The sequence below is a fragment of the Plectropomus leopardus genome, chromosome 14 (genome assembly GCF_008729295.1).
Source record: "Plectropomus leopardus isolate mb chromosome 14, YSFRI_Pleo_2.0, whole genome shotgun sequence".
Taxonomy (NCBI): Eukaryota; Metazoa; Chordata; class Actinopteri; order Perciformes; family Serranidae; genus Plectropomus; species Plectropomus leopardus.
In genome coordinates, this window is record NC_056476.1 from 28,579,031 (window position 1) to 28,604,974 (window position 25,944).

The 25,944-nt window shown below is 38.6% G+C and overlaps 1 protein-coding gene across 1 annotated transcript in view; it reads left to right on the forward strand.

Moving 5' to 3' along the window:
• The window catches only part of LOC121953238 (ovarian cancer G-protein coupled receptor 1), a 34,329-nt gene extending 10,691 nt beyond the window's left edge, over positions 1-23,638 (forward strand). Inside the window, exons 3-8 of the mRNA XM_042500213.1 lie at positions 16,499-16,809; positions 18,655-18,804; positions 20,341-20,474; positions 20,751-20,973; positions 22,392-22,572; positions 22,661-23,638. Coding sequence (XP_042356147.1) covers positions 16,711-16,809; positions 18,655-18,804; positions 20,341-20,474; positions 20,751-20,973; positions 22,392-22,572; positions 22,661-23,109 — 1,236 coding nt within the window. The 5' untranslated portion in view covers positions 16,499-16,710 and the 3' untranslated portion in view covers positions 23,110-23,638. The remainder of the gene's footprint in view (positions 1-16,498; positions 16,810-18,654; positions 18,805-20,340; positions 20,475-20,750; positions 20,974-22,391; positions 22,573-22,660) is intronic.
• Positions 23,639-25,944: the final 2,306 nt, after the last annotated feature.

Sequence of the window (25,944 nt, forward strand, 5' to 3'; positions counted from 1 at the left end):
ACAAAAGCATGTACTAATTTTTCAGTATCTGTTTGGGACAGGATATGTCTAATTATTCAAATAAAAGTCAGAGGCTCCTGACAGTTGTGCTAGAGGCCAAGGTAATGCCATCTAGAGTAATTACATCCTTAGAAAAGAGGTTTCTGAAGTGTTTGGGGCCAAGAACAATAACTTCAGCTTTGTCTGAATTCAACATCAGGAAATTACGGCTCATCCAGGCTTTTATGTCCTTAAGACAAGTTTAAAGCCTAGATAGCTGATCAGTTTCATCTGGTTTTATAGATAGATACAGTTGTGAATCACCAACATAACAATGGACATTTACAGATGTCCATGATTTCTGATATGTTGCCTAGAGGAAGCATATATAAAGTAAAAAGGATTGGTTCAAGCACAGAACCTTGTGGCACTCCAAAGCAGACCTTACGATTTGATAAGTAAGATTTAAACCAGCTTAGTGCCGTTCTTAAGGTCAAATAAGTTTTCAAGTCTGTGCAGTAATATTTGATGGTCAATAGTGTCAGATGTGGCACTGAGATCTAATAGGATTAATACAGAGACCAGACCTTTATCAGAGGCAATCAATAAGTCATTAGTAATTTTTACGAGTGCTGTCTCTGTACTATGATGAACTCTGAAACCCGACTGAGAGTCCTCCAAAAAACTATTATCCTGGAGAAACTCACAAAGTTGATGAGCAACCACTTTCTCGCGGATTTTAGAAATAAAGAAGAACTGTCTATTAAGGGTAAAACTTCCTTAAGTAGCCTAGGTGGAATGGGGTCTAATAGGCATGCTTGGTGTGGCTATAGTTTATCACCTTAAGCAAGGCTGGATTACCCAGCAGGCAGCTGGCACTAGAGCATAGAGCAACCATTGGGTTGACATTTTTGGTTGGCAGTGAAATGTGACTGACTTGACATTTTACGCCATAAGAGTGAGCAACAGTTTTTATTTGTCTTAAAAACATAGATTTCAAAGGGTTGAAGCATTGTCTTCCTGACTTAACTTTCACGATAGCTTCGTTAGCTTAAAACTGAAAGTCCTAAAACTGTATTCGTTCCCAAACATATCAGCAGAAGCCAATTGAGCCGAAAATGGAAAATGCCATTTTTCATGCTGAATTTCACTCTACTTTGATGCCATGTTGCTCGTGCCATCAGATTTACTCTTACTTAATGCAACAAACACTGACTTTGCACATCCCTGTCTGCATCAAAGAGGCAAACTGATACGTTCATTTGATTCAGAGTGACCGTGTCACCAGAGGCAGTCGTCTCGTCTGGCTGCGATGTCCAAGCATCACTGAGTGAACACACTCATCAGACATCGGCGCGCAGGGTGTGTGTGTGTGTGTGTGTGTGGAGCAAGATGACACTGCAACACACACAAAGTCATATTTCATGTCATGTTAGAGGTCAGATCTCTCTGTGCTCCAGAAAAAAAAATCATTTTTTTATTTTTCCAGTAAGTCATGGGAAAGATTGCTTTTCATGACAATAATTGGAGGAAAATCTGGTAATGCCTGTGGGATCCAAATTTGATAATCGCTCTGTGATTAAGTAGCTGTCAGCTTTCTGAAGCTGAAATGGGTTGAGATGATGTTTGTTTAGGAAAGTGAATTGTTTTGGAGAAATTTGGACATGAATGGTTTGAATTTTTTAAAAAGCATGATAAAGCAGCCCAATCGCCAAAAGAAAATGTTGGCGTTATACATTTCTGCAAATCAAGAATGCATTACATTTGCACATTTATTACATATTATCATATAAAGGTTCTTAACCCTTTGAGATCTGAGCAAATTGATTTGATTTTTGTCAAAAACACGAGAAGAAGTTTCAAGTTAAACATTGAGTAGAGCGGGTGCCCCATGGATAGAGGCTGTGTTCTTGTTGCAGCGGCCCTGGGTTTGATTCCGGTCTCAGCCCTTTGCTGCATGTCACCCACTCTCTCTCTCTCTCTCTCCCTTTCACACTTGTGCTATCCTATCAGTTAAAGGCAAAAACACCCCCCAAAAAATCTAATATATATATATATATGTATATATTGCAACGAGGTTACGTTGGCCAGTGTTGTCAGTGTAATAACATGCAAATGCAAAATATTCATGGTTTGCAGAAATGTACAATACCAACATTTTTTCTGGCGATTGAATTGGATTCAGAAACTGTCGGTGATGTTGACAGGAAGTGTCAGTGATGATGATTTCAAATGCATGTAGTAAGAATGGATCATGTTCAGAAGTGTGAACGCAGTGGGACAGACTGACATGTAACCTAAGTTAACTTGATGGATAGGACACATGTTGATAAACGGTACAGTAAGATACATGTCATCCTGCTTTCTGGATGCGCAGACGATGAATCTGCTGGTGAGCACATACCAAAGCTGATTTACAACCTGCTGGACAAACTGAGGATGATTTCCCTGGAGGGGAAAGAGGATACAGTTGTTGAGTTATTTTCATATTGGTTACATGTCGTCACTTGGAAAATGATTTTATTTGTCATGAAGGATCATGAAGTGATGAAAGAGAAAATGAAGGCGATTAAGCAATAATCCTCTCTAAAGTCAGTTCGGGTTAGATTTACTCAGCAGTTACGCATGATCTGAACAGACACTGCTATCTGCCTTAGTATTTTTAGCCTGGGGGAAATAATGTAGGAGATAGACAGGAAATGTGGGGAGAGAGTGGGCCGGCTGACCTGTAAAGGTCCCTGTATGGAAATCTAGCTGCTGAAATTTCGAAAAGTTAAAAAAAAAAAAAAAAAATAAAAAAATAGTGTTAGTTTCAGACAGACACAGTTGTCATTTCAATGCTCAACGCTCACATTGTGTGCATAGCAAATGTATTTGCGCCCATGGGTGTGTAGGTCTTAAAAGAGGTGTGGTCAGATGCTTTGTTGTTGTTTAGCTGTTTTGAGGCAGAAAAAAGCGACTGACCAACAAAAACCTTGTCTAAAGCCAGAATGGTGCAGTATTTTCCCTCTATTCAAAGGTACATTATTTAACACCTACCCATCCCAGAGTAAAGTTAGCTAACAATGCAGTAGTTTACTATATTTAGCAGATGCTGAAGTCTTCATCTTTTTTGTGCATGATTTGTGCTGTCTGGTAAACTTCAAAAACACTGATGGTTTGCTTCTGAGTTCAGAGTAAGAAAATAACAAGTGATGCTGTGATGCAGAGTGCTGTGATTTGGAGGGAATGTGTCTATCACTCTGAGATCAGACTGTTTAATATTGTTACATCAATATTGTAATTGATGATCATAAAATTGGACTGTAGATAATAATCATGGATGACAGTGGTTATGATAGTGATTGTCCAGACGGTGATGTTAATAAATATAATTCCAGTGATGTGTGAGTTAGAGGAGCAGCTGTGGTAGCAGCCGATTCCCTTGAGCGCTGACAGGACCCTCATTTGTGCCTGATTTACATCTTGCTGCCGTTGACATGGTTACCACTGTCAGGGTCACTGATCACAGAGCAGCAACGGCATCCCAGCGGCCTTAGAGAAATAAGTCAAGGTATCGATCACCTGGTAATTTGTTTATTTATTGATACTGGTGTCTGGAGCATTGATTAAGTTTTAAGTTATCAATATTCAGTGGCCATTTGTTTGCTGGGAGAACTGGACTTCTGCGCTGGGTCTGTGTGTGTCACACTGTGGACATGTAGTCATGTGTACTTGCACAGTTTGGCTCATAGTATGGTGGCAGCTGTAGCTGTGCGGTCCAAGTTTCCAGCATGTACAGCAGTAGGTGCATAACTTATGATGAAGTACCTGAAAACATGTGAAACACAGCTGTGAAGTCAGGGAAAACCCAATCCATACATTCTGTTAACATAAGCTTTTGCTAGTCTATCAGTCCTGAGCACCTCAGCAGCCAAAACATCACCAACAGGAGAAGCAGCTCAAGAACTGCAAAACTTGAGAATCTAACACAATTAACAACACGCCCAGATGCATTATTACATAAAATAGTTTGTGCTGCTCTTTATTGGAATCTGGGAAGTTCATCAAACACTTTCAAAATAACTTCAAAACACAAATCACATTTTTTTTGTGCCTTGTTCAGGTTTGTTTATCGAGTGCGGCTGGAACAGACGAAAAAGGAGAAACACCTACAGCTGTGCTTAACCCCGTCCCCTAACGGCACTTGTACAATTATAGCCACAACCAAGAGCAGCAGGTCTCCACATGCAGTGCATGCAGGCAGTGTGAATAAGGCTTGGGCGATGTGTAATATTTCAAGTCATTATAGCTTCCTTAAATTTCAGCGCAGTATGACAGTATATGATGTTTTAGGCGTGAGACTACACCATTGTGACTGCGCTACGCACTTTCAGCTTTCCAGGCCAGAAAACACACACAATAGAAACCAACAAAGTGTTAAGAAAATAATAATATTCTCACACCTGTTTTCCTTATTAAACAGAGAAATACAGCTGCACACCTTTTGAATTCAACTTTTTCACGCAAGACTGACTAAACTGCCTCGTTCACTCTTCACAAAACACACCTCATTCAAACTTGATAGAACTCTCCATTTTAATCTGCTTCAAGATGCAAATCACATTGTGCAATACTGTATATAGTGCAATACTGTAAACAGTTTGTGCAATAACTTGCAATATTGTATATAGATTATGCAATAGTGTGTATAGTCTAAATTTAGGCATTTTTTTCATCTATATTCTCCTTTTTTATATTATTACTCTGTGTTTTCTTGTATTTTTAGCTGTGTTTTTTGGCAACTTTACATTGCACTGACAACATGAACATGAATGTGGCCATAAAATGCATATTTAAGACTCTTTAAGAGATTTTTGATGAAAAAAAAGAAAAGCTTCTGCTTCTGCTCTACGCTTTATCCAACACATCTTTTCCTTTTTTGTGCTTTCATACTTCCATTATTGCAGGGACTAACTGTCCTCACAACATCAGTAACCAGAATCCTCTATAGTCAGGACGTGTTTGTCTGTCTTCAGTATAATTCCTGGTTATTTCTGGTGAGGGCTGAGGTTTGGGGATGAGATCGGTTTAGGGTTTTGGTTTAAGGTTAGGCTGAAATTTGGGTTAGATTTGAGGATTGTGTGTGCAGTGAATGGTTATTAACAGTTTTGTAGCGGTCTTTATCAAAGATAGAAAAACAAACAAGTCTGAGGACCAGCTGTCGTTTGTAAGAGGACAGAATAGCCAGTCCTAAAATTCAGCCAGCGCTGGGTGTCACAGCATGCTGGTGGCCATTGACAGCACTGGATTTAACCTGTGTCACGGCAGCAACAGAAAGGTTTCTCTCCTTGTCTGGTGCACTTTGCTCATGTTGACACGTTTTTTTTTTGTTTGTTGTCAGAATGTCTTTGAGATTCTCTTTTTGATAAGTCCCTCTTCGTTTTTTTGGGTCGCTTTGCAGTGTAGACAGTTGTTGTCAGTGCTGGAATAGCAACTTTCTCTGCAGTATTCTTTGCCATTCATTGTTTGGAGGTGGAGAAATCTAGTATTCAATCAGTCCACTTGAATTATGCTCAAATTTTATTATGAAATTTTTGCCCAATGACACCACCACCACCACCTGCGCAACAAAGTTAGCGATTAGCTAGTAAACATAGTGCAGCTTTTAGCAGTTAAAAAGCCAGATAGGAACTTGTAGAGATAAAAACAGAGCTAAAAGGGGAGTGAATATTGGACTTTAATTCATCAGATGGACAGAGACACTACTCTATGAATGCAGATTCTGTTCTCTGTCGGCTGGATGTGTAAATAGCCAGCTGTTTGCTAACATGTTAGCCATATCAACTTAAAAGTGGAATAAAAATGGTCAGTCAAAAGTTACTGCTATTCTTAATTCGCATGGCTGTTTGCTTCTGCTGCTGTTTATGGTTAAGCTTATTTCGTTTCAGAGAAACAGCTCGCTGTTTAACCATGGTGACCACAGAAAAACAGAATTCACACCTTGAGAGTAGTAGTAAACAAAGAGCAGTCATCTTGATGATTACCTCAGATGATCAGTCTCAGTTGTACATTTGCACAAAACCAGCTATTTTTAAAAAAAATTTCCCAGGGTACCACAGGACACACATTTTGATATATGAAAAACAACATTTGGAGATCTGCAGGACCCATTAGAGCCATGATTTAATGGTATATTGATGTGGTAATAGAGTTGTTTTCCATTTTACCTTTATAAAACTGTTAACTCGCCCACTGCTGCTCACATAACACACATACACACACACACATTCATTATAACTGAGATCTCAAAGCTGTGAGCAGAGTCTGTTACACTCTGGATGGATGCTGCTGGGGGTCAGAACAAAAGGCCATTAACTCTGCGATCTCTTGAAAGGAATGAGTTTGCTGGAAGCAGTGTGAACAGTAGAAATGACTTATTCCTGTGGATATGAAGTGAGCACCATGAACGCCTTCTATACCTTTATTCTGGCTCAACACTATCTGTCGGTTTTCACTTATTTATTTAATGTACACTGAATGTGTCGCTAAAGGCTGATGAATCTGGAGTGAAAATCCAGTCTGATGCTCAGAATGAAGCTTGATTTGTTTGGCTCTGTTTGCACAACTGATGTCTCTGTTCAGCAACTAACAAAGCATAAAGGTTCATACCTTAAACATCAAGATGTTATGCCTCAAAGCTGTGGACTCGAGTCAACATGACTTGGACTTGAGTAAGACTAATGCCCAAAACTTGATGGCTTTAGACTCTGCTTGACAAAATTTAAGACATGGAACTCAGCTTGGACTTTAACACCAATGACTTGTGACTTCATTTGGACTTAAACCTTGTACTTGAAAACACTCGATACCTTCCTCTAAAGATTTAAAAGTATGTAATTAAAAAAGTTTTTCTTAAATTGATTCATTACCCCTTATTTACTGGATCATTTGACATAACCCACCAAGACCTGGATAGCATTTAGACGTCTTTTTTTGGGGGGGCTAAAGCCTGTCATAGCCTTGATTTTGCCTCCTCAAAAACATTGAAAAGTGGTTGATGTTATGATTCTCTGACTTTGTCCTAATTTACTTTCTATTGTTAATATTCAGCAGTACATGAAAAGCAGTGCTTTGCATGGTGTGCAGTAATTTATGCACAATGTTGAGACAGCGTTGCAGTGCTGTGTGCAAGGCACACCATGCAGTGATTACTTAGGGAGATAAGATAAGATAATCCTTTATTAGTCCCACAATGGGGAACTTTGCATTGTCTTGACTACTGGTAACTGACTGTTATGTGTTTGAAAATTATTTGACAGAGTAAAATTGCACAAATAAGCCATACCATGCATACATTTTTTGAATCCAGGTTATTATAATAGGGCTATTGTTCAGGTTGTTTTCAGTTTAGTTATTAGACTGTGAATGATTGGCCTAAGTGTAATAGAAATTTAAAAGTCCTTAATGTCTTTAAAAAGGATGTCTTCAAATGATGCCTAAAAAAAGAAATACCAGTTAAAATAAATAAAATTACACTATTGTTCAAAAACTGTTCAACTACACACGTCGTGGATTATAGTTGAGTTCGAGTTTCTTCAGAGACAAGATTCTACAGAGTGAGCTTCTTTGCAACACTTTAAAACACTGCAACAGAAAACTTAAGTCTTGTACAGACACTTTTTTTTGCCAAAGACAACAGGCAAACAGGTTGTTCAAGAAAACGATCAATTACAGGCTGAAAAGGAGAAGATCTGCCAAACAGGCCAGAGCGACCAAGAGGAAATAAGCCGCCTGAAGGAGCTTCTGCAGTCGAGGGACAAGGAGATGACCACCAAAAACAAACAATACCAGGAGATAATTAAAATGCAGGAGTCACAAATCTGCCACCTCAACAGAAATCTCCACATCCAGACAGAGCGGGTGAATAACATCAGGGATTCTAACACGGCCCAGTAAGCAACCATGGCAACATAACTGGAGAGGCAGAGAGAAAAGGTCTGGGAGCTGAAGAACAAAGAAGCCAAATTCATCCAACGCAAGAAAGCTTCTCAGGAGAAATTCATCAGTCTTGAGAAGAAGTTCTTGCAGCTGTATGAGGGAGAACAGAACTGGATGACTGAAAAACAACAGATGCTGGAAGCGAGAAAACAACTGGAAGAAAAGTTTAGCATGGAGATGGCTGAAAAAGAAAAGAGCTGCAAGGTCAAATTAAAGCAGAAAGAGGAGATCAAGGAATTGCAAAATAGGTTCAAGAAAGACCTAGAGGAGAGAAAAGAAGTCTTGCAGGGAATGATTAAATGGAGAGAGGAAGAGAAGACAGAGCTGGAGGAGCTCTGTCTGACCATGGAGAATAAGAGGAGACGTTGGTTCCACCGGATGAATGAGGACAGAGAGACAGTGTTGTAAAAATGAAGACCAAAATGCGCAAGAAGAAGAAGGCGGAGACGGAGAAGAAGGGCTTCTTCAGCATGTTCAGCAAGAAGAGCAGGTGTGACATTAGTGAAATGGTGGTGTAGGAAGTTACAGTAACTTCCTCTTTCTGTCCCCTTCACCTGTCCACCCTTTCTTCCTCCCTCAATCACCCCATCCCTCCATTCCCACCTCCACTTCTCCTAAATCCATCCTTCTATCCACCCTTCCTCCCTCACCCTCCCTCTCAACTCTTTCATTAAAGGGCGGCGCAGCAGCTCGGTGATTAGCACCATGACCTCACAGCGACGTGTCCACCTGTCCATCTGTGGGAAGTTTGTATGTCCTCCCTGTGTTCAAGTGGGTTTTCTCCTGGTACTCAGGTTTCCTCTCACAATCCAAAGATATACACTGTAGGCTAATTGGACACTCTAAATTGACCCCAAAAACATTTAAAATGTTTCCATCAATCATAGGGTTTTCTCCTGGTGCTCAGGTTTGCCCGGCCAAAGCTCAAAACAAATCAGCAGTATTTTCTGAAATCATATTAAAAAACTACACAATCGTACAACCATCATAAGTTGTATGATGATGCTGAACGCCTGCAGTCCGTAAAGATATGTTTATAGATCTTTTCCAACTCTACCACACATCCTATATGATGTGAATGGAGTATTATTTAAAATACCACAGGCTCTGATTCAGGAAAGAGATGTTGCTGTTCTATTGTTTTAATGTAATTTTTGAGCACTACAAATGGAGTCACCTCTATTGTGTTTTGGTGGGTGTAGAAATCCCAACAAATCCTCCTAATTAAATGACAAAATCACTCATTTGTCCACGTCACAGTGTTTTCTGATCTGACATTCCTATCAGCAGAACCACATCATCTGTGTGCCATTTCCAAAAGCATCACAAATCACTGTTGGACAATAAATCTGTTTTATGATGCGACAGCACCATGGTTAAGATTAGGTTAGCCCAGGCACAAAAACAGCTTGGTCAGGTTTAGGAGAAGATCATGGTTTGGCTTAAAATGACTACTTTGTTAATGTTAAGGGAGCCTCTTCATTATGGTTACAATAATAACCAAGTGGCTCAGGTTACGGGACCGTTGCGGTCATGCAGTTAAAAACTGGAAGCCAACACCAATGTCCTGTGTTACAATCTTAAGATTTGTTGACAAGTGAGTTTAGCCAAGTCCAATTTATTTGAATATTACATAAGGCACAACAGGAGCTGTATATGAGGAAATAAAGTCGATAAAAATGTGTAACATTTTATAACTATACTTATACATGTTAGTGTTTTAATTATATTTCATTTTTTTAATTAAGTTTTTGGGTCAAATCAGTATAGATGGTTGCCTCATCCAGTCTTTAACATCACAGCACCTCATGTTTCCTTCAAGTACATGAAATGATTCCAGTGAGTGAACCGATATCTTGAGAACACCTTGACTGAATTTCTTGAAATGTGGCACAAACGTTCACTCTGTGATGAACTGATTAGAAGTTGGTGGTCAAACGTCAGGCTCACTTTGACCTCATAAAGCCAATTTATGACAGTTTTGGCCATAACTTTATGAATTATTTGCTAATTATGACATAAATATTTCAAAGCTAAATGATGAAATTGTACATTATATATCCAAAAGGTCAAAGGTCAGCCTCACTGTGACTCAGAAACAGAAGGGGAAATATGTTTTGCAAATGCAACTCGACTGGTGTGTGGAGACCTACAACCACAAAATTAGTATTAGAACTAGCACTAGATAAGTGTTTCTATTTTGACTTAAAATATGTCTGGAGGGGATCTTTAAATATAAACAAACAGCACTGGAAGTAGTTTGCAGATCAGTATTGGTAGATTCTCTCTCTTTGGGTATTAGAATCTGTATTAGGAGAGAAAACAGTTGCACTGATACATCCTTACCTTTGGACGTAGGTGGTCATGTCGTACAACTTCCCGTGTTTGATGCACATTTTTTTTTTTAACTTTTTAGAGACACCTGCATGCAGTATGCCTTTCTGTTCCTGAGCACCCGCACCTGCTGTGAGTGGCTCCATGTGTAGACCTATTATCATTTGACACTGTAACATCAATCTGCAGGAAAGAGTCCACAGTGTTTACAGAGGCAACAGTTTCAAGATGATGGTCACTGACCTCGCTAGCATGAAGGGGATTCTTCACCACAATCACGTCCATGTGTGACTCACACAGATTGCTGGTGGGGTTAAGGGATGTCAGCCGGATAGAAGCGAATAGTTGATGTTATCTGGGTGACTATTTTGTGGTCATTCTTATCATCTCAGTATTTCCCTGCTTGTTAAAGATCTGTGTCTGCATCTGGTTACATTACTTTGACATTTGGGGTTAGATTGTGAGCTGATAACAAGACCAGGTGACACAGGTGACATTATTGCAGCCACTGAACCCACTACTCTGGGACACCTCACCCCAGTTCACTGCTTTCTTGCAGCATCTGAAGGTGTGCAGAACAAAAAAAAAAAAGAAGCAGTTTCACACACAGTATTTATGGGTACCGAAGACCTCACTTTGTAATTACCCTGCACCATATTTGTGACCTACAGCAGACTTACCTCAACCATCATCATGACTGCAAACACAGCGCATCTAAATTAAACCACTACTTATTTGTTAAAAATATGTGATTGCTTTCTGTTTCTGTTTGTTGTCCGCCGATCTAGCTGCTTTGGGTCGGAATAAAATTGTAGTTTTCTGTTGACTGTAGTTACAGCCAACAGCACAACATATTCCAGGCAAATTGTCTGAACTTCATTTTTTTCTTTTTGATTTCTATTTCATCGTACCTCCGTTGTCTTCTTCTTACTTGTGGTTATGGTTTGCAAAATGGTGGCACTATGGCATAGTGACGTCACATGGACCACAGTAATACTGCTCATATAAATCTAATTATTTCCAGTCACCAGGCTGAAAAAGAGTTAAAAGCATGGGTTAGTTTGACCCTTGAGGAATGCACAGTATATCCAGCTGTGCCTTAATCTGTCTGTGGTTTATTTAGGAAGACGGGAGTCATAGAGAAGGACAGATGGAGTGAGAGAAAGAAAGATGATGCTTGTGGTTTCAGCGTGTGTGTTAAAGTGGCTCTAAATGGTTTTACAGTGTGTTATTAAGGGGCCAGTCTAAAGATGCCGGCATGCCAAAGCAAAGAAATATATTGGAGGTTATACTCAGAAGCTGCACTGTCCATTGACTCTGCGTTACACCAGAAAGGAAGCAATGCTGAATTCAGATGCTATTCATAAACCCAGCTCATTTTCACTGTCGTTTTACACACTATGCCTATGAACATGGACTGCATGTAGGCCCATACTCAGTGGCGGAAAGATCAAACAACTTATTTAAGTATTTAAAGTATGTGTTTTTGCTTAAAGAACCTGTAGAATAAAAGGTTCTTGAATATGCTGCAAAGTCTATAGAAATACCCATAGAAACACACAGTGACAAGGACCACTATGGACTACTCATGTTCAATCTTTAATCTTTTTTTTAATGAACCTTTTAAAAACCTAAGCAAATTGGCTTGATTTATTTAAAAAACAGAGGAACTTGATAAGAAATAACCTGCAAATTTGCCACAAAATAGAAAAAGATCAAGAAAATAACCAGAAAATTAGACAGACTGCACTGCCGAAAAGAAACTTCAAAAACAGATGAAGTGCCAGGAGGATTAGCTCTGAGAGTTAAGACGCTTGCTTCATAACCAGAATGTCAAGAGATCAAATGTTATTGGGAACAGAAAATTTGGCTCCTGCAGTGTGTCAAAAATTCAACTGATATATGTAATATATATATAACTGTAAATAAAATCATGGCTAATATCTGTCTGCTCTTCTAATATAAGGGTCATATGGTCAGGAAACATAAAATTCGGTATCGACAGTGACATCTGTCAATTTTAGACAGATATCACTGCTGATATTGAATTTTCAGTTTTGATTGATTTATTTTTTTTAACATGCTGTGACATTTTCTTTTAATTGTGAAATTAATGTACACTGTGACTGTTTTTAACCAATCATATTACATTTTTTTGTTTTTTTTCAACACACTTTACAATGACGTAATTTTTTTCATTTTTTTCAACATACCATACTATGAAATTTTTTAAAACTTTCATAACGCCATATCATACTATTATATATCACACTTATGACAAACTATATCACGACATTAAAACACGCTATACTATGACTTTTAAGATTTTTGACATAATTTACTATTTTACACATACTATACTTGACTTTTTTCAGTTTTCTTGACTAAATATGCTATGACGTTTGTTGACATACTATGACTATTTTCAGTTTTCTCAACATTCCATACTATAGCTTTTTTAATTTTTTTTATTTCAACATATAATGCTTTTTTCAATTTTCTATACATTGAGGTGTATAAACGTACAGGTACTTGTACCTGTGCACTTGGGGAGCAAGCATTTAATACAGATTATTTCATTTATTGTGTGTAGCTACATGCTGCATATGTTTTATTAAGCAGTGGTGGCACGTGCACTTTTGTATGCTGCAGTCTGCTCAACTGATTAAAAGACAGTTTCAGGGCTTGGTAGGTGTTGAGTATCAGCGGGGGCTGCTGCGGAGAGACACATGAAGCAAGGTGCTGGCGATCCACTTTTTTGACCTGCTATACTGTGACTTTTTTTTTCAGCATGATTCATTTTTTGACACAATATACTATGGCATTTTTTTTTTAAATACTGTACTGTAAGTTTCTCAGTTTTTTCAGCATACCATGCTATTACATTTTTTAACATGCTATACTGTGTCTTTTTTCAGTTTTTACAAACGTACCATACAGTGACATATAATACTGATGAAATATGAAATACTATACTATGAAGCTTGTTATAAATTTTGGATGACATTCAATTCTATTACGATTTCTGTGATTTTTAGGCAACATACTATACCATGACGTTTTTCATGATTTTTAGATGACATCGCTTACTATGAGGTTTGTTTTTTTTTTTTTTAATCATTTTTGGACAACAAACTATACTTTGACATTTCTGATGATTTTTGGATGACAAACTATGCAATGACATGTTTGATGATTTTTGGAAGACAGTCTACACTAATGTTATTTATGATTTTTGGATGACATACGACATACTATACTATGGCATTTTTTGTGATTTTTGGAAGACAGTATGCTATGAAGGTTTTGGTTATTTTTGGACCACATACAATACTATTATGTTTGTGGATGACATATTATAATATGAATTTTTTGACAGACACTACTCTGATATTTTTCATGATATTTAGACGACATACTATACTATGACTTTTTTGATCTTTTGGTCTTTTTTTCTTCTTGATGAATTTTTGACGAAAAACTATACTATGAGGTTTTTTCATGATGTTTGGACAACATAATATACTATATTTTTGAAGATTACTGAATGATATAAAATACTATAACTTTTTGATGATTTTTGGATGACAAAGTATACGATGATGTTTTTGAAGAAATACTGCTATGAAGTTTTTGATGATTTTTGAACAACCTATTTTTGATGGGTTTTTTTGTTATGATATTTTCCACAGTTTTTACACAACATACCATACAATGCCATATTTTTTAATTGTTGCCTGACAAACAATACCATTACGTTTTTAAAGACTGAACATACTGTAGGATGGGGTTTATGACATTTTTGGAAGACTAACTGTATTATGCCATTTTTTTCATGATTTTTGGATGACATACTTTACTATAGTATTTTTGATTTTTTTGGATGACATTCTATATCAACTGACTCAATCACATCTCATCCACATCCAAACAGCTGTTGGTCCAAGTCAGGTCAGTCTTGCCCTGATGCCGGCTCTCCTCCCTCTCTTTGTATGCTGCTTTCGGTTTCATTTCTCACCTGTGATCTGACTGGCCGCTCGGCATATTCCATTGGTGGGGATCCTCTTGCCTTTTGCCGCATTAAGTCCAAAACCCACACAACTTTTCTTGATGTTAAAAAGTGCTTCTCTATTGTAGAAAAGTTGTGCTTCAGCAGAAGGGGATATGGAGTCAAAAAAACAGAATTTTTTCTTTTAAAAAGTAGCAAGGGTTTGAGGACCTACTGGCTGCCTGCATCTACATGCACTACCTTTGTCATAGCAAATGTGACATGAAGTCTCTTTACCCTACACAAGAAAAAGTCAAAACAAAACTATTTTTTACGGAAGCCCTAAGCGGACGTGTTTTTTTTTTTTTTTTACAAGCCGTTTTCTCGATATAACGAGATATTATCTCGTTATCTCGAGAAAATGGAGTTTGTTTTCCTGAGATATTAAGTCGTTATCTCGAGAAAACGAACGTTGTTTTTTTTTTTTTTTTAACTTTATTGAATGAACGTCAGAAGAAGAAGTGGCGGGTGGATGATGTGACAGCAGGTGCCGTGCGGTGTTCAGCGCGGACAAATGCGCAAGGTAAGATGATTATTACAGGAACACATCACCCAAATTCATCAGTAATCATAACTAGATTATTATACTGTTGCTCCGGTGCTTTTTGGTACGTGCAGGGGCGAGAACCTGCACGCATTTGTCCGCGCTGAACACCGCACGGCACCTGCTGTCACATCATCCACCCGCCACTTCAAAACAAACCAAAAAACAAAGTTCGTTTTCTCGAGATAACGAGATAATATCTCAGGAAAACAAAGTTCGTTTTCTCGAGATAACGAGATAATATCTCAAGAAAACAAACTCTGTTTTCTCGAGATAACGAGATAATATCTTGTTATAACGAGATAATATCTCGTTATATCGTCAAAATGGCTTGTAAAAAAAAAACAACAAAAAAACACGTCCACTTAGGGCTTCCGTAATTTTTTAATATGATGGAGTGTAGATGATGAGCTGTGGAGTCTCACAGCTTGAGGAAAGAAGTGGCTCTGTAGTCTGGTGGCACAGCATCAGTCACTTGTGTTTTGCTTGCGGGGTGGCAGCAGGATACACAGGCTGTTGCTGGGTGAGTATTGTATTTTAGCATCGTTTGGGCTTTGTGTGCAGGCATCTCACCTCATCCATATCAGTGCTGGTCTGTGGATGGATAACAGTGATGTCCTGGGTGGTTTTAATCACCTGCTGCAGAGCTGTTCTGTCCTGTGCTTTACACGTCCCACACCTGCTGTCTCTGAGATTTTTTTTCACTCCACCTCACTTCCATCAATGTAGACAGGGCTGTGTGTCTCGCCTCCATTTTTAGGAAAAGTTAAAAAAGGGAAAAGTAAAAATTTACATATGAAATGAGTCTAGTGTGGGACATTAACAGACCCATTATACAGCACATCACACACATTGAATGATGAACTAATTGTCACAGCCTCATAATGTTGTAAAAATACAACACAATCAAAGTATGGGAGGAGTCAGCACACATCAGCGGAATCAGAATGTGGACTAAAACATGCAGCATACACGCTATCACAGTGGCTGCTGCAGGATGGGCCCTAATGGGAGAGTGGGGCCATGAAAAGCTTGGAATGAAAAGTTTGGTTTTGTTTGCAATAGTTTATTTCAAAGTAATTAGTTTCACAACTAATGGGGCGATTTTCACCAGCAGGTCGGTAAGGTTCAGTTCAATTTGGTACGCATTTTTTTGCGTTGCCATTGTTAAAATTGTGGATGGTACCATTAATACTTTTGGAACTGTTCCCATTTTTGGTCACCCGGCTGCTTGGGATACCTAGCAAACTGATGCGGTACTAAAAGGTGAAGCTAGAAACACTGCAGTCCTTCAATTGGTCAGTAGAGAATTAACAGTCTGTGCCAAGGGCTGAGCTGTGGCTGCTTTAACCACTGTTCATACTGTGACAAGTTTTTCATGCATTAGAAAATGCAAATGCCATTTCACAAGGTATCTCTGATTGAGGACTGTTGATATGATAATATAGTCTGGACAAAGTTTTGAATAAAATTAACTCGTAGTTACAGTCGCTTACATGATCACAATGATTAAAAATACAGCAAAATAGAAAATGCAGATCAGCCTTATGGGCTTGTTGTGCCATTTGAGTGCTTTTCACTGATTAAAACTTCCTTTCTTTTGTGTTCTACAGTGGCCAAATGAAACTGGACTACCCAATCAACAAAAAAAAAACTCAACCAGAGGAGACAAGTTTGAGCCATTGCTGAGTCCTCCAACCATGACGTGTGTGCGTGTGTGTGTGTTGTTTCAACATAATTCCGTGGAAGTGTAAACATGTCTGAAAACATTCCTGTGGACGTGTGCATGTTAAAGGTGAAGTAGTGTGAGTGTGAGTGGGGTGTGATGGTGTTCACCATGTCTGAGGAGGATGTGATCAACTGCACCATCAGCCATGAAATCCACCAGTACCTCTTCTCCTGTGTTTATATCCTCGTGCTATTGGTAAGTGTGTATGCATCTTGATTACCTGCATTAGACTATTAAAAAGTCTGAATACTTTAAAAGCAAAAGCAAATGGAAAGGGTTTGTTTCTGAATTAAGGTCAGTGTGACACAGGAAGCTGTCTTCTCTCTCAAGCTAGAATGCCCACTTCCTCCTGCAAGTCATAACATTGCACCATTGAAGTACAACCTCAGCATAGGCTGTCTTATATGTATCAGCAATGTAAAAGAAATCAAGGTGTTATTTTTAATGTGTTATAACCAGCAGCTGGATGCATCTTTAAAATCAACATTAATATCATTAAAGGTTTGCCTTGAGAACACTATGTATCTAAATCACAGAGTAATGTTCAGAGTGCTGAGGTCACACATGGGTCTAGGTGTACAGTAGGTGGCTTTCCATTACAGATTTGTGCAAAACTTAAGTGATATTTTTGAAATATTGATAAAACACAATTGTGAGATGATTGCGTTTCCACTAACGGAATACAACATGTTGATGGACGTTCAAAACATTAGCAGCTTTATTTCTATTGCTACTACACTAGCAGTAATTTTTTTTTAAATCCAAGGCCTTGTGGGCGTGTTATGGAGCCATAATGGAAAGACATACAGTATGTAGGAGCAGCCACATATGAGGGATTTCTGGGAGGTGATAGTCCATGATTCACAGAAAAATCTTCCGGATGATGCAATAACACCTCTTGTAGCGCCTGCTGCATCAAGCCAGTTCCTACTGACACTCCTAGTTGTACATCACGTGACCTACAAAAGTGAAAATACTGTATCCATAGTAGTTTTGCAAAATATGTTTTTTTTTTAATCACCTGAAATACCACCTCGTGTAAGTTTAAAGACTTACAAGGCTGTTTGGGGGTCAATGGAAACCTGCCTAGTGTCTCTCCTAATATGTGCTAAGAATCTCTGCAGCAACATGAAAATACACAAAAACAATCTAAAGAGGATGGATGAACAGATGGAGTTATAACAGCAAATCTGAGCCACAATTTAAGAAAACTAGCCATTTTGTAACAGGCAAGAATTATAATGCATCCAGCTGTTCATAGAAGCTGTCACTCTAAACTGTAGGCCTTCGCCCTGGACCCTGACCTCCAAAAGTTCCTAATGTCACTTAAACTTAACTTGACTAAACTTAACTGACGGCCCAGTCAACTTAGGAATTACATCCATATTGGGTGATTCTATGCTTTGTGATTTACGGCCAATGCCAACATTCAATGCCAATGCAGGAGGCAGTGTGCCCTTTAGGTAGTGAGGTGCAGAGGGTGGGGTGGAGAATGTGCATGTAGTGAGTCCTACTTTCATGCAGAATACAGGAGTCTGTGCTCTGTCATACCCCCTTTCCACCAAATTAGCTCTAGTTCTTGAACCAGTTCCATCTAAGATTTTTGGAACCTTGGTACTGTATCGCAGATCAGCCCACCTTTTCATCAGTTTTGAGGAGAACCATTGCAAACACAGTCAGGATTCTGAACAGTTTGTTGCACATTGAAAGTAACCAGTACTAACAAGATGGATTACATTTATTACCTGTGGGCTGCTATTAGTTACAGATAGTTGTTTTTATTGAAAAACAAGCATGAATGACTATTTAAGAAGACAAAGAAAAACTATTAAACTGGTATCGAGCTGGGAGACAACTTTAGGGTTCCAAACCAATATAGTTTTGGTTTGAATGTTCCGAACCGTTCAAAATGAGGTGTGTTTACAACCTTCCCTTACATTAATCAAGTGTTTTGTTGACTAACTATAACCTGCCATTGTTTACTTGCCATAACCATGCTCTTTCTCTAACTTTAACCACAATGTATCTTCTTGATTCTAGGTTGGCGTTCCCTCCAACCTGTACTCTTTGTACCACGCTGCTCTGCAGCTGAAGCAGAAGAATGAGCTGGGAGTTTATTTGATGAACCTTACTGTGTCGGATCTGTTATACCTGGCATCATTGCCAATGTGGCTACAGTATTTCTTTCAGGTAAAGTAAGACCATTCATTTATTTTGTAATAAACAAAAAATGTGATATTACATTATGTGCAAAAAGTGTATGTGTGATTTTCTCAGCAATGTTTTGCAAATGTGCTGGCAACAGCTGTTGTTGGAGGCATTATGTTCAGTTTATCAGTGAGTCCAAGTGGACATTAGAGCCAAGTCTGAAGGATTAGGTTTTGGTCAAGGTTACTGTGACCTCATCCAACTCTCATGAATGCCATGCCTCAAATGAAATATTTTTAAATTTGGCACTAGGGCTGTACACGACTTGAAATTATGCCAGTCGAATCAGATTTGGCTGTTCAATACAAATATTTGATGATTCATTTTCATTTCATATAAAGTTTGAATGCGTCAAGCGGGATGTTCAGTGTGACAGTGGCGTTCATGTAAACAAACGGCACTAATGGCAGATCGGATGTGTGCAACATTTTTTGCCGACACTGGATATTAAAAAAAAGCCAGAGACTGTATATTATTAAATTGCTGTGAGCTTTAATTTTACCTCTTCTAAGCAGAAGGGAGAAGATAATGCTATCCTTCATCTGTGCTGTTGCATCATGCATGAAATTGCTTGTAACAAAGAGTACAGTGAAAGTCAAGAGCAATCACTCTGCAGCAAAATCTGGGGACCAAAACGTCCCCAAAAATAGACTGCAAAGCACACTGACTAGCATAAAAATAACAAAAAAACTAAACAAAACAAACAAACAAAAAAAAAAACACTGCTTGACTTGACTGCGACTGAGGGATCTCCATCTAACGATTTGAATCTTTGACTTTAAAGGGGAAGCCCTATTGGCACAAACACCCACTTGGACTCATGTAAGAACAGATTAGAATTTTTGGTTAAAAATCAAAGGTCAAGGTCACTGTGACCTTGTCCGTCTCATTCTAGTGAAGATGATATCTCAATAACACCTTGAGGGATCTTCTTCAAATTTGCACAAATGTCCACTTGGACTTGACATTTTATATCAAAATGGTTTACTGTAACATAATATTCTGCAAAAACGCTTTTCTGGCCATATTCAATGCTGTAATGCAAGAACTGAGGGAGAGACACTTGGACAGATACTGAACTGGTGACACTAATCTTGGACACTGTGCTGATTGTATAGATCTCTTCTGCTCTTTGGTTTAAGATGTGTGTGAACCATCCATGTTTTAGAATCTGTAGCTTCATTGTCATTGTCATTGTCGACTGTCATGGCTACATAAGTCAAAACGGACATGGGTCTAAACTTTAACTACAACTTGATTGGTATGTGGATACATATAACCACCAGGCAGTAATTCTAGTTCACATTACATTCTAGGTATTATTACACTACTGTATATGCACTTAAAATGTCACTTTTAAGAGACACTTTTATGTGACTCATAAGCCTAATGAACAGAAAATGTTTTTGATGATCTACATCAGTCACCCAGGTGCATTTGGGAAATTTGGATGTTTCTACATCCGCTTTAATCTATCCTCCTAACCTCTTGTTTCATGGATGTGCGTTGTTGTTTCAGGATGATGACTGGAGTCATAGAGAGTGGCTGTGTCAGCTGTGTGGCTTCCTGCTCTATGAGAACATCTACATCAGCATTGGTTTCCTGTGCTGTATTAGCCTGGATCGCTATCTGGCTGTGGTCCACCCTTTACGGTAATTTTGACTTGGCATGATAAAAAGGCGAGCAGCAGCTCACAGTTAGTGTCAATCCATTTCAACTTATCACCACGCCTTTACACTTATGCAGTTTCATAACAATTTCTTTAACATAAGAGCGTATTTAATGCAATAACTGTAATAGAAAATATCATATAATATTCTAAAATTGATATTAAAAATGTATAGTATGTCATACAAAGCTATAGTTTGTGTACTTTTCCTGCGCTGTTTCCTGACCTGTTCTCTCTTTTGTCTCTCTTTCATCTACAGGTTCACATCCCTGCGCTCTATGAGTGCAGCGTGGCTTGTTAGCGCCATCATCTGGCTGAAGGAGATTGCTGTGGGCGTGGTTTTCTTCCGCCATAAAGAATTGAGCAGAGACCGCAAGAACCAGTCAGTGTGCTTCGAGCACTACCCTATGCAGCCGTGGGAGTATCCAATCAACTATTACCGCTTCACTATTGGCTTTCTGTTCCCGCTGGCTATTCTGTCGGTATGTTAACTGTTTTCAAATCTTTTCTTTTAAAAATGCACTTTATAATTAGGCCAGTCAAATGATTTTTTAATAGCAATTAATGACAGACTTTCTATACACTTTACAATAAGGGTACATTAGTTAGCATTATTAAATATTGTGATAATATTATCTAATAGTTAACTACTGTGTCAAGTACTCAGTAACTAATGGTGTTCATTTTAATTAAGGGGTTAATTCATACATTATTAAATAGTATATAAACAGTCTATTAACAGAAACAACAACAAAAATTACACATTAATTAACATCAATTAATGGAGTAATAACCTTTTACAAGGAGTTAACTTATGTGTCAAGTAATCATTAACTAATGGTGTTCGTGTTAATTAAGATGTCAATCCATACATCCGTTTTAGACGATTTTTGAAGACATACTACACTATGACGTCTTTGATTATCATGGATGACATACTATACTATACTTGTTGTTTTTGACAATTTTTGGATGACATGCTATACTATGGCGTTTTTGATGAATTTTGGACGATTTACTATAGTATGCCATTTTGATGATTTTTGGGTGATATACTATAGTATAACTATATATAGTACAACACCATCTGAGATAGCTCACTCCAGGGTCCAAAATTTCTCGGTGCATTATCTGACATAGAAATGAACTGCATCAGTCATTTTCCTGCCAGAACCCCAACATGCATGAAGGTGCGAGGGCCCGTTCATCGCTGCTTGCAGCTCTAATATTTATTAATGTGTCCTTGGTATGGTTGTTTCTGTTAATAGACTGTTTAGATACTACTAAATAACATAGAAATTAACACCTTCTTTAACATAAACACCATTAGTTTATGATTACTTGACAAATTAGTTAACTGTTATTTAATGATTAATACTCCATTAATTAATGTTAATTAATGTGAACTTGTTATTGTTCATGCAAATAAAGTATTAACTACTGTATGGAATGAAACTTTAATTAAAATTACCAACACTAATAAATTGCTACTTACCACATCAGTTTACGGCAGTTGGTACTACATAAACTATAACTATAAACTTTCTGTTTATATACTATTAAATATTATAGGAATTGACACAAGTTGGACTCAACGATGAACTGATTAGATTTTGATGGTCAAAGTCACTGCAACCTCGCGTAGGTCTCATTCTAATGAACGCAATAGGCCTTGAGGGAGTTTCCTCACATGTGGCACCAATGTCCACCTGGACTCAAAAATGTCCTGATTAGAATTTGGTGGTCAAAGGTTAAAAGTTAAGGTCACTGTTGTTTAAAAAAAGATGCTAGGTAGGGTTTTTCAGAGAGGATGAAGATTCTTCATTGGAAATGTGAAGTAGAGTTAGTTATCACGACAGTAATCCTGATACATCCAATGACTTGGATTATTTCTGTCCAGATCAGCTACCTGTGTGTTCTTCGTGCCGTGGGTCGGAGCGCTGGGACGCAACCTGATCAGAAGACAAGAATTAGGCAGTTAGTCAGCAGTACCATCCTCATCTTCCTTGTCTGCTTCTCTCCCTACCATGTGTTCCTGTTAGTACGCACTCTGCTGGAACGGGACTGTGACTTCATCACAGGTACAGTTTCTTCTTTGCAAAGCAATCCAGTGACGAAGGATGAAAAGTTTTTTGTTTTAACCAAACAGCCTGTATTCTCATTTTTCAGGAATATTTAACTACTACCACCTGTCATTGTTGCTGACCACCCTGAATTGTGTAGCTGACCCTGCTCTCTACTGCTTTGTGAGCGAAAGTGCACGACGCGGCCTGTACAGAGCCTTGTTCCGGCCTCTTGGGAGGATACTGTGTTGCTGCCTTCGTCGCGGCAACGCCAGCCCTTCCAACCCAGCTACCGATTCCCATGAGGTCGCCACAGACGAGAACAACGGCCATCCCACTGTGATGCTGCTCACGCACACCAGCACACTCAACTCAAAAACAGACACTTCCGGCAAAAACTCAGTATTAATCTCACAGACTAATGAAAAAACTATCACACCCTTAATTGTACAAAATAATAGACACACTGAAAAAAGTGTGGACAGTGATATGAAGCTCAGCTGTGTGATAGCCACGGAAGACCAGAGTCGAGAGACTGAGAAGAACACCAGCTGAAACGACATGAGGAGCAATCAGTAACCCTGCTGGTACAGGCCTCAGAGCGAAGGGATCAACAGAACAAGACTGCCTGTAAAAAGGCTCTATCTAATGTCCTAATGAGACCCTGCTGCCCACATCCAGCTGTGTTTACATCATCATCTGATAGAATTGGACTGAAAACATATTTTTCTCTCTTGCAAATTATTTCACTGAGCCCTGATACAACTGCCACTATGTGTGAGCTCAACATGAATATGACCTCTACTTTGCCTCTGTGAATGTTGTTTTTTTTTTAATGTCTCTGGTTTGTAGCAACACATTCTCATCCCAAGTTGTGACATATTGCCACTTTGCAGGGACTACCGTCTACATATAACGCTGTAGGTATCCTTCTGTGTGAGCTCTTTACGTTGCTGGATGTCGCTACCGTGATGTCAACAAAAACATATGGTGAGACACAGGGATATATATCGATACAAAATATGTGAGATTCAAATTGGTGAAATGAAAAATGAACTGCAATACACTTTTTGGCAGAGTGTAATCTGTTTTTGACTTTGCTTGTTGACGGCGTGTCATGTCACTACGTGTTCAACGTGCTACGTCATATCTGAGACGAGAGACACCTCGCCAACGTAAATAACATGAAGCAAAGGCTCCATTACAGGAGATACTGACGTACCCTCCAGTTTCAAACTGGAAGTGTGGCGGCATTTGAGCTTCCTTAAGTCAGAAAGTAATAAAGGTGGGGAGATAACAGAAAAGACAAAAACAGTCTGCAAATACTGCAAGAGGGTGTTGAACTACACAAACAGCATGTGAGCCGGCATCACACTAACGAGCTCTGGTCAGCCCCGCCTACTCACCTTACTCCTTAACGACGACTACACAGCCTAACCACACTGACAAGCGCATTTGGAACCCCGCTCGCTCAAATGAGTACAAGAGCCAAAGAGAGAGCCCAACTGATCACTCACAAGTGGGAAATGGCCAACTTAGTTCTTCAAAGTCACCCTCTCTGCTTTCCCCTCTAGCAAAATCAAACCTTTCCCCAGCAGCCACGTCTGTCCTAGTGAAAGGGTATTTTTTACCAGCAGGGGACATTGTGAATGTCCAGAAATGCTTTAATTGCAAAGTTTGTTTTTTGCATTTATACTCTACCTCTGACATAGAAAGGGATTCTTTAATTTGATATAGAAAAGAGGAAATGCAATAATAAATAGAATATTTTTCAGTCATAATTTTTCTGTTCTCTCATTTTGTATTAAAAAAAATCGTGAGAAAATCGTATGGTTAACACAGTATCGTGAATCGTATCGAATCGTGAGTTGAGTGAATCATTACATCCAGTTGGACGTGGTTATTCTTATGCAACAACAGCGTATAGCGACCAATGCCAGGATGTCAACAAAGGCACACGCTGGCATGGACGATTAGGATTAGGGGAAAGAGGCACATGGTAAGGTGAAGAAAAAAACAAAACATTCGGACGGGAAGCAAACATTATGTTCCCACATGAAAGCCCAGAGTTTGTTGTCCATTTCTGTCCAGCCGTGTATCATGCGGACTTGAAAGGTGGCTTTTGGCATCAGGATCTCACACTGAAAGCACTGCAAAAGCAGTGGCACTGGACAATTTTGGAATGAGAATGGGCTTGGTATTTTGTGTCTGCTGCTTGCCACAAGACAGCTGGACTATACATCATCTAACATTTGTATTTGGTCAAAACAATATCTACGGATGGTCAGATGGTGTGAAATCACAGTCAGATGGGAAAAGGACACTGGACTCCTGCATGAGCTGATAGCACAACACAGCCGCATTAAGAGCATATCCTGTGCATGCCGGCTTCATGCTTTGATTTGTACAATACGGTGAATGAGAAGGCGAAGTATTCATGGTGCAGCTATACAGTTCCTGACTTTGATGGATTTACATATACAGACATTTGCTGATTTGTCTTATGAGATGTCAAATAGGGCACTGGGTTAATTATATTAGTTTTTCATAAATATGACAAAAATCTATCACCAGCCCTCTACAGTATTCTGTACAGCACAGATAGAGTCAGTGTTTAGTCATAGTTAGGGGGTGTGATGAGGGTGGAGTCAGTGAGGAGGACAACAGTCCACTCCCCCAGTCTGTAAATGCTGGTAAAGCACAACTTGTGCAACAAAAATGTCAGATAGGTCCTTGTAATATTAAGGTTACCATTAAGGATGATGTGCTATAATGTTATCACGCAGGGATTTGCAACTTAAACGAACTACAGGTCCTCGAATGCTCACAACTTTTTTTTACTAGTTGTGAAACAATCTAATACCATTTAGATAAAGCATTAGATCCTTTTTGTGTACTCAGAAACGGCCTAAAAAATCAACACTGCCAAACCCACCAGACTCTATTTAAATAGTACTTTTAGCATGTATAGATCCTGCACATTTTCACATCTAATTGGTCGAAATGAGAAGTTGAGTTGGTTGTTAAAACGGTGGAGGATGTATGTATTACTTCTATTTTGTTTCTGTCGACTTTAAACCAAGCGATTTTTACCATTATTAAATGACTGTTTATTTAACCCTTTGAAACCTGGATCATCATCACTTTTCTTGAGCTCACATGCCTTTCATAAGTTTTTAAACCTGTGAACACAGAAAAAAACTGTCTTTCAAAAATGGGGAAATTTTATAATCTAAGGTAAAATGTCGAGAGAACTACATTTAGAATTTTCACGATTAAATATTTAAAATTATTTTCCAGGATTATTATAATTTTAAGCACCTTTTTCAGGTAATTTCCTTGCTTTTTGTTTTTGTTTTTTAACTTCCCCACATTTTTTGTTTGTATGTT